At 44.9% G+C, this 10,369-nt stretch overlaps 1 protein-coding gene across 1 annotated transcript in view; it reads right to left on the bottom strand.

Annotated features, from left to right (window-relative positions):
• Positions 1–1,154: 1,154 nt before the first annotated feature.
• Positions 1,155–10,369, bottom strand: part of LOC101858374 (guanine nucleotide exchange factor subunit RIC1) — a 91,351-nt gene continuing 82,136 nt past the window's right edge. Inside the window, exons 25-31 of the mRNA XM_035973232.1 lie at positions 9,588–9,852; positions 9,049–9,216; positions 7,828–7,949; positions 6,275–6,487; positions 4,997–5,174; positions 3,984–4,172; positions 1,155–3,288 (exon numbers count right to left, since the gene is read on the bottom strand). Of these exons, the coding sequence (XP_035829125.1) occupies positions 3,045–3,288; positions 3,984–4,172; positions 4,997–5,174; positions 6,275–6,487; positions 7,828–7,949; positions 9,049–9,216; positions 9,588–9,852 (1,379 nt within the window). The 3' untranslated portion in view covers positions 1,155–3,044. The remainder of the gene's footprint in view (positions 3,289–3,983; positions 4,173–4,996; positions 5,175–6,274; positions 6,488–7,827; positions 7,950–9,048; positions 9,217–9,587; positions 9,853–10,369) is intronic.

Below are 10,369 nucleotides of genomic sequence, written 5' to 3'. Positions count from 1 at the left end.
TTTAATTCAATAAAAAAAAGCAGTCACAGTTTCACTTTGATTTTTTCCCACACAAGCAGGGTCATTGATCAAGATATCGATTAGCAAATAAAAAAATAATTCGGTGCCAAATTTAAAAAAAACAAGGCGTTTTGTCAGCTTATGGCAGCACATCCTCTTATTTATCTATCAGTCCCACATCCAGCCAGAGCAATCAGCATCAATTCATTCCATTAGGAAACATTTAGGATTTTAGGAATGTGCTTATGCCAGAACACAAACGTCTTCGCTGAAAAAACCCCCAATGTCATCAGCAAGACATCCATCTGGCAATTAGATCTCTCCTAAACCCGTCTGCTGGGACGTTTCAGTAACCCACTTTCAGCACTTTTCAAGGACCCCCGGGAGAGTGTTGAGTTCCTGCGTGCTGTCGGCATCGCTGACCGTTTATGAAGCCACAGCGCCAGAAAAGAGAGAGAGAGAGAGAGAGAGAGAGAGAGAGAGAGAGAGAGAGAGAGAGATATCTCTCCTATGTCGACAATTAAATCAGATTTTGCTCTTCCTAATCTGATAACTTATATTCACGAAACACACCGACGGACAAGATATCTTTCTCAGGAATGTGTTCTCAGAGAACAACATTATCCTGAAAAGAATATGCCAACCTGAACGTTTATGCGCAGCTACGATTTCAGACTTCTGCAGAAAAAAGCGGCCTTTTTATTATGCAAATATGCCTATTACGAATCAAACATTTCTGGGAGGCAGTGCGACCCTATCGCTAACGTCTATAACATAGAACCTACATTCCGCAAAGCATAAGTGTCTCGTAAGCGAATATACACAGGATTTTCACAGAAAGTCATTCCCATGCTGAAACAGATTTATTAAAAAAATAAAATTAAAAAAAAGTGAATTCAAGCAAAATGTGAAATCTGTTCAGAAATGAGTCTTTTCTTCAGATTCCAGCAAAAGTGCAACAAACACAACCCCCCCCCATAACAAACGGAGCAATCCGGAAACTAACCTACAAGTAAAATGCCTCTCCTCTTCACACGAGAAATAAATTACAACAGATAAATGAAAAAAACTGGGCCAAACTCAAGAGTGTCAAATCTTTTCTTACAACACAACTCTGGTGACACGTAACACAAAATCTTTTTCTCTCTTTTTCCCCGGCTTTTTTGGGTGTCCAAGTGTGTCGCTTAGAGCGTGAATAACTTCTGAATTATCTAAACTGGATACGTCATCAGTAGAAACCAACAAAAAATCCGCAACAATATCCCCTCCCTCCCTCCCCCCACCAACCAATGTTTAAATCATAATTTATCACAATAATATGCCTCTGACGACGCATTCATTATTTTTTTTGCACTAGATACCACACACTCACAAACTACACACTAAGCACATCTAAGAACGTGTATTTACAATCTGTGCCGAGAGAAGTAACAACACATTGAAGAGCAGAGGCCTACTCAGTCTACGACGATTGGCACGCCAAATCCTGCACAGCAGTTTTTTGTACATTCATGAGGATTTATTTTGTCTTTGGTCATAAGTGGAAATAATGCTAATAATAGTACTCATAAGAATTTATTTTTTCTCACTAAAACAGTTCATGAATATATGAATATTTATGCTCTGGTCTTACTGTGACCATGAAGGTGAGCCATAAAATTGCACTGATGGTTCATGCGCTTGTAAAAGTAAAACTTGTTCTATGAAAAAATAATATCTGACACTATAATATATCGAAATCAATTATGAGACATGGTCAGGAGAAATTGTAAATGCCTACAGTCACAACAACACACTGGTTTTCTCCCAAGATTCACTTACACATTTTCACAGACAGTCTCCCAAAATTCACTTTGACATTTTCCCGATCAAGGCAGTCTTCCAAAATTCACTTGGTCATTGTCCTGTTCAAGACAGTCTCCCAAAATTCACTTGAACATTTTCCCCTTCAAAACAGTCTCCCAAAATTCACTTGAACATTTTCCCCTTCAAAACAGTCTCCCAAAATTCACTTTGACATTTTCCCGATCAAGGCAGTCTTCTAAAATTCACTTGGACATTTTCCCGATCAAGGCAGTCTCCCAAAATTCACTCAGACATTTTCCCTTTCATCACATCTTTTATCAGCTTCCAAATTGTATGCCCAGAAGAATACACCGCACCTCACCGCCACCTCTATAAATACTCTACTCCACAGTTAAACTAAAAATATTTCTACAATAGTCAGATCTAGTTGCCTATCCTGCTATCATGCTTTTACAATGTACGATGGGAAGTGGCACCCAGCATGCACCACAGCCAAGCCTTGAAGCCTGACCCAAGCGATGGGAACTCGTTCACACGGCAAAGCCCGCCAGCTCGTTGTTACCGAAATCTCAACCGACTTTAGCGGGTTGTTGCTGAACCACACAGTCATTGCTCAATGGGTGGGACTGTTAATTAAATTTGGGGCCACCAGGGTAACAGAAGAGCTCACAAACTATCCACCTGCTCACCATCCCCGGTGAAAGCACAAAGTTGTGTGTATAGCCACGAGAGGGCCACCTCCACATCTGCACAATCAGGACTTGATTAAAACAACACATCTGAACATCTCTCTTACTTTTGATCAACCGATTGCTTTCTCTGTGGCATACAGAGGCCACGTCCTTTCGCTGCTGACTTTCTAGTCTTACACTGGCTGTTCATGGTAAATGCATGCTGCTCACCTCCTGCACCAAAGAATCCGCTGACTTGAATTTAAACAAACTGGATCCTTGTGTACTACACATACACCGACCACAGGCGTTTCAACAGCCACTGGTCACGGACTCCAGTATGGAGCGTCAGCTGAGAGGAACTTGAGACAGTTTCTAGCGGGTTGTTCGCTCGAGCCGCCAAAAGTAACGGTGGAAGAAGAAATCTGCTCGTTGAATGCCCGGCGCGCACAACAAGGTTTCTTCTCATGGCGCCTCACGCGTCTTCCAACGTGGCCGCAACAACGGAGGCTTGAATGATATGAGGAGCAAAAACATAATTCATCGTCGCTAACGTTGGGCCCATCATCAAGACAGTCGACACTCGCTGCCCTTCAACTGGGCCGTCTTCTCCTGCTCGTCTATAAGCGAGTCAACGTCTGAACGAATCGACTGTACGCCCGGCGACATGTTGCCCTCCTCCACGGATTGGCTATCGGCCGACGACCCCGACACGTCCAGACTGAGGCTCGGTGCGGCAGACGTCTCCACCAGCTTACTCAACACGGCGATCTCCTTGCGGATTGTTTGGAAGAACGGTTTGTAGCCCAGGCTGGGGACAGAGGTAGCACAAACAGGTCATATAAGTGTTGACTATTAGAGGTGTCACTATTTTTGTTTTTAGTAGAGGTTTTACGGTGCTCACAACTGCATGAGGTCATATGGGTGCCAAAGAGGTGTTACTAGAGAGAGTAACATAAGAAACAAAAAAGAAGAGATAAGGATGACAGATGTTTGATAGGAAAGAATGAGCAAACCCTACTAGGGCACCCACCAACTACCCAAGTAGAGATTTGAGAATTAAAATATCACACAGAAATGTGTCTTTAAATGGAAATAAAAGGTGCAGACCAGCAAAAAATAAATCTGATAAAAATTTCCAAATGGGGCAGAAAAATATCGGGTTTCTTCTATTTCATTTTTTGCGGAGCGACTGACGCCACACGTTTGCTAAAGTAACTTTTGCACTGACCACTCTGTGTTTGATAAATCAAGCTATCACTGACCACTCTGTGTCTGATAAATCAAGCTATCACTGACCACTCTGTGTTTGATAAATCAAAGCTATCACTGACCACTCTGTGTTTGATAAATCAAAGCTATCACTGACCACTCGGTGTTTGATAAATCAAAGCTATCACTGACCACTCGGTGTCTGATAAATCAAGCTATCACTGACCACTCGGTGTTTGATAAATCAAGCTATCACTGACCACTCTGTGTTTGATAAATCAAGCTATCACTGACCACTCCGTGTCTGCCCAGAGCTCCAGGAAGCTGAGCCCCTCCCTCATGCGGGCCACCATGTCCAGCGGCGTCTCGGTCAGGCTGGCCGTGTTGACCACTCGCACCACCGCCATGGCGTCCCGCAGCACGATGGCCAGGATGAGCGCCCACTCCAGGCAACCCGCCTCCGTCATGATGTGCAGCAGGTACCTGGCGCGCGCGGACAAGAGAGTCAATCAATAAAATGATAAATAAATGAAATAATAAATGAATGAATTACACTTTCTTGATCCCCGTGGGGGAAATTCGAGATACAAACATGAAAGCATATAAAAAGTTCTTGGGGAAAAACAAGAGACGTCAGTTTTTGGACAATCTAAGTTGTAACGTGGGTTGGAAGGAAAGTGTTTTCGCACCTCTTTTGGCCCATCTACGCTCGTGTGTGTCCAGGAAAATAAGCAACACTATGGAAAAATGTGGGCAGTCAAGCATTTCATTTTTGTTTTTCTCAAAATTCTAAAAAGTGACATGCCTTGTGCCCTACATATTTGAGCACACAAATATATACACACAAAGAATATTCAATGTTCACTATTACACAAATGCAGAACAACCAAAATTTACAAACATGCCACTACTGGTCGCCATCATGCAGCGCCCTGTTTTTTGAGCAAAGGTAATCGTGTTCTGCTCAAGGACACACACCCAGTGACTACCCATCTACAGCCTGTGTGTCACTGACACTAGCTTGACATTTCTTGTGAGTCGCAACTCACTAACCACTCAGCCACAGGAGTCCCCACAATCACTCACACAAAGTCCCCACACACACCCACACATGTACACCTCACACACACACGCACGTACACATATACACTAATACACACACTCGAACACACACATACACTCACACATCCCACACTCACACACGTACACCCCAAAACACACTCCTTGCCAAAAACAGCCCTCCCCCACACACACACATAAACAGTCCCCCCCCCCCCCCCCCCATACACACACAAACAAACACTTACTCCAACTCCAGATGAGCCTGCTCGGGCCCGCGGTGCGTGGCCACCTCCTGCGACATCCCCTCAATGTCCAGCGTGAGCTGAGCGTCCGTGCCCAGCACCGCCTCGTTCACCACCTCGTAGTCGCCCAGCAGGGAGCTCGAGTCCGAGATCTCGATGGTCGCCAGGCTGCTCTCGTCAGCTACCAGGTTTGAATAAACGAAAAGGAAGCATATGACATCAATAAGGGTCACTTACTGCTGTGGGGAAAAGCAAGAAAGACAGGAAAAACTACAGAGGGTTGGAAAAGAAGAAAGAAGCAGAGATAACAAGTGATACCGTACAACCACTCGCCATTAGCAATGAAAGCTAAAAATTAAAGCTGTCATTGGTTTTTAAATTTATTTGTTGAAGGGTGGGGAGGAGAAGAAGGAAGGGTGGGGAGGAGAAGAAGGAAGGGTGGGGAGGAGAAGAAGGAAGGGTGGGGAGGAGAAGAAGGAAGGGTGGGGAGGAGAAGAAGGAAGGATGGGGAGGAGAAGAAGGAAGGATGGGGGGAGAAGAGGGAAGGGAAGAGGAGAGATTGGAGACTTACAAACTTCATAGTTTTTTTTGTGTGCATTTTTTTCTCATCCCCCATCTCAAAGTCCTCAGATAGATAAAATATACAGACTCATATATAATTATGCGTTCACACTAAAAGCACACAAACACATAATCCCAAAGTAGAATATAAGAAACTTCCCAGTTCAACTTAACTTTCTCAAACTGATGATACACGGGATAAACAATGACAAAAACACATGTCAGATGTGCTGCACTTTAATCAAATAAATCAACTCATATTTCAAAGCTATTCACATAACTCCCCCCCCCCCCCCGAAAACAACTACACATTTGCTACTCACTCCTTGAGATAAATCAACTAACTCTTCGAGTTAATCACTCACAAAACAAACAAACAACAACAACGACAACAGTGACAACAACAACAACACCACCAACAACACAAAACACCTACACCAACATCAACAAAAAACACCACCAACAACAACCCAACAACACCACCACCAGCAACTACACTAACAATATCAACAACAACATCATCACCAACACCACCAACTACAACAACAACAACAACTACAACAACACCACCACCATCAACACCTTTATCCCCAAAATAACACCACCACCACCACCAACATCCCCAAAAACAATACCACCACCACAATCACCAACTACAACAACACCACCACCACCAACAACATCCCCCAAGATAACACCACCAACACACGAAAAACTCACTCCTCAAGTACTGCGGCCGGAGAACGATCTCGTCAGAGGCGACCTGCGAGAGGACCTGCTCCGACAGCTGGTGCCGGAGGGCGGGGCTGGCCATCTCGTGGGCCGCGGTGGGCACCAGCGTGGGCTCGCTGCAGGACAGACTCGACATGTGGTCGCCCGCCGGGCCCAGCAGATCATCGTCGAGCAGGGAGGAGGACAGCGATGACGACGACGCTGGAAGGTCACGGAGACAAACCCCAAAAAATAAAATACAGAGTGAGTGCTGCTGGGGTTGTTTTTGTTTTAGTAGAGGTTTTACGGCGCTCGCAACTGCATACGGTCATATGAGCACCAGAAGAATACAGGTGTCACAAGAGAGTAACAAACATTTAAAAAAAGAAAAAAGGGAGATAAGGACGATAGATGTTTGATACGAAAGAAGGAGCAAACCACACCAGAGCACCCGCCAACCACCCACTGCTGGAGTTGTGTTTCCAAGGGATATGTTGCTACCCAAGAGTTACCAAGTTCACACTTTAGTTTTAATAAGCGTTTTACGGCACTTGCAACACAATAAGGTCATATAAGTGCTGAAGATTAGAGGTGTTACAAGAGAGTAACGAATACAAAAAAGAAGGAGGGGAGATAAAGTCGATAGATGTTTGATAGGAAAGAAGAAGCAAACCACACCAGAGCACCCACCAACCACACACGTACATTAACAGAAAACAGGAATCTGCACAGAACTCTAGAAGAAGAAGAAGAAGAAGAAGAAGAAGAAGAAGAAGAAGAAGAAGAAGAAGACTGCTTTTACCCTTAAGGGTTGGGGAGAGACAGCAACCTGTGTGAAAAACACAGAAGAAGATCCAACCAGCTGATAACTGGCACGATCAACAAGCCAACCCTTTCATGGATCCTGAAGACAGGGGAGGAGCAGCTGTGGCATTGTACCGCCTGCAAGGATACCTATTCTCTAACCAAGCAATTAAAGTAGCTAACCCACACATCAACTTCCAGGTGCACAAGTGAACTTTTAGTCTAAGTAAGGTTTTACGGCGCTCGCAACTGCATCAGGTCATATGAGCGCCAAGGGGTGGATGTCAACAGAGAAGTCCAAACGGGGAATTAGGCTTACTCTGCTCACCTCTCTAGCCTCAACAGCACAAAGTCTGCCTCGACCATCAAGGCACCCCGGAAATAGCGGTTAACAAGAGAGTGACAAACATACAAAAGAAGTAAAGGAAAAATGACGATAGTACGGATGAGAAAAGAAAAAGCAGCAGTTCCCCCTATGTTGTTCCGGCACAGTATGAGTATGACACTGATAAATCAGGCCATTTACAATACTACTGTGCATAAGAACATGTTAGTTAGTTTTAGTAGAGGTTTTACGGCGCTCGCAACTGCATAAGGTCATATGAGCGCCCGAAGATTAGAGGTGTTACAAGAGAGTAACAAACATAAAAAAGAAGAAAGGGAGATACGGACGACAGAGGTTTGATAGGAAAGAAGGAACAAACCACACCAGAGCACCTGCCAACCGCCCACCACAAGGACACACAAGCAACACTCACCGGCGTGCGACTTCTTGAGCTGATGTAGAGCGCTGGAGGACAGGACGGGCATGGGCCACTCAAACTGGGCGTGGATGTCCCGCAGACCTGTGACAAAGTCCTCTACCTTCCCCGCACGCACCCTGAAGGGAGGACACACAAACGCAGTCAAAGACAGACCCACGCACACACTCCATCAAAGACAGACCCACGCACACACTCCGTCAAAGACAGACCCACGCACACACTCCGTCAAAGACAGACCCACGCACACACTCCGTCCAAGACAGACCGACTCACACACTCCATCAAAGACAGACCTACGCACACACTCCGTCCAAGACAGACCCACTCACACACTCCACAAAGACACACACTCCGTCAAAGACAGACCCACGCACAAACACAACACTGTTATTTACCTCACTCTTAATATTGCAAAAGCCTGTATATTTTTCCTCAAACCAATTTTTATCTGATTTCAGTAAAAAGCCCTTTATACAGTGGGGTCCATCCTAACTGAAATCTGCGAGACCACGTGATTTTCTTTGCTTTAGACGAGTTCTTGGTATAGAAATTTACTAAAATGGAAGAAAAAAAAATTTGGGACATTGTTTTCTTTCAGTGAACCAGTTTCAGATTATTCTCGTTCTGTTTAAGCGGACTCCACAGTAGTTAAAGAAAAGATTATTGGACGATTACTTTCCCTTGCTTGAGAGCAACATGCTGTACTAACTGCAAAAGTATTTTACCGGTATTTCTACTCTCATATAGCCCAGTACTTCTAGAGTCTCATGTAGCCCAGTACTTCTAGAGTCTTCTAGAGTCTCATATAGCCCAGTACTTCTAGAATCTTCTAGAGTCTCATATAGCCCAGTACTTCTAGAGTCTTCTAGAGTCTCATATAGCCCAGTACTTCTAGAGTCTTCTAGAGTCTCATATAGCCCAGTACTTCTAGAGTCTCATATAGCCCAGTACTTCTAGAGTCTTCTAGAGTCTCATATAGCCCAGTGCTTCTAGAGTCTCATATAGCCCAGTACTTCTAGAGTCTCATATAGCCCAGTACTTCTAGAGTCTTCTACAGTCTCATATAGCCCAGTACTTCTAGAGTCTCATATAGCCCAGTACTTCTAGAGTCTCATATAGCCCAGTACTTCTAGAGTCTTCTAGAGTCTCATGTAGCCCAGTACTTCTAGAATCTTCTAAAGCCCGGAGTATTCCGGCACTCTCGTGTCCCGTTACCGTTCTCTCTTGAGCCAGGACACCAGGTGGAAGTCCTCCATGTTGGCAGAGAAGTAGCCCAGCGTCCTGATCTGATTGGAGGCCAGCAGTTTGCGAGCGTGACGACACAGGATCATGTCGATGTACACCTGCTCCGCTGTCGGCTCTGCCTGTTTGGGTTTGGACGGCCTGGGAGGATGGGAGATAAGATGATAAGGTAAGGTAAGGTAAGATAAGGTAAGGTAAGATAAGGTAAGCTGTTTAACCCTAGAACGCTGAAATAAAAGCCATCAATTTATCAAAGCAAGATTATTTCATACCAATTAAAAGGTTTGGAAGACAATTTCAAGTAAAAGAGTAGCATTTCATACCAACTGAAAAATGTTTAAAGTGTCCCGCGTGCTCATATGACTTTACGCAGTTGCCAGCGCCGTCAAACACACACACACACACACAAAAAAAAAAGACAAAAAAAAAGGAGTAGCGGTAGAGGAGCTTTGGGGAGGAAATGGCGGTAGCATAAATTCGCTAAACAGCAGAATATTGCGAGCCGTGCTCACCAGTCGACCAGCCTCTTTCCAGCGCTGATGAGCGAGTCGGACATTGTCTGTTTGGCCTTCTCCTTGGCTGGCCAGTTCATGTCGCGGGGCTCGGCGATGCTGGCCGTCCTCATGCGGCCCACGTTGGACACGTTGCCATAGTGACCGGTCGGAGACAGTGGGGGGCTGGCTGAGAAGGCGGGGTACGTGCCTGACCCCGAGCGCAGGGAGATGGGGTTCGTCATCGAGGGTATGGCGATGGGCGAGTCAACGGCGTCGGAGGAATCTGGAGGTGGGGGTTGGGGTGGGTGGGTTGTGAAAAAACAAAAACAAAAACAAGCAACAGGCAACATTACTTTGGGCCCACTTAAGAATAATTATAGCATTTGTTTAGCGCATAACCCCACTAGACAGCAGGCTCTATGCGCTTTACACTATAATATTACCCCAGCAGACCATAGAACACTCACAAACATTCTCAGCTTCCCGGGAAGCATACGGTGCAAGCAGCTGATTAAGAGCTCAAACACTAACAAACTGACTTAACTGTCTACACCCTGCATTTATCCCTCATTCATGACCAACTTTAACCAGTCTACTTTTTATTTTTAAGTTAAACAATGCTTTCTTCACCCACTTTTTCCAATACTTCATTTTCACGACTCAAAATGTGAGTTGTGAAAACACTATCTTTTACTTTTCTAACAATGCTTCCTTGACCAGCTTCTCACTTACTTTCCGAATCAACTCCCCCACTGCTGGAGTTGTGTTTCCAAGGGATATGTTGCTACCCAAGAGTTACC

This window comes from Aplysia californica, unplaced genomic scaffold (genome assembly GCF_000002075.1).
Source record: "Aplysia californica isolate F4 #8 unplaced genomic scaffold, AplCal3.0 scaffold01073, whole genome shotgun sequence".
NCBI lineage: Eukaryota > Metazoa > Mollusca > Gastropoda > Aplysiida > Aplysiidae > Aplysia > Aplysia californica.
The sequence above is the reverse complement of the archived record's forward strand: the minus strand, read 5'-3'. Positions and strand labels throughout refer to the sequence as shown.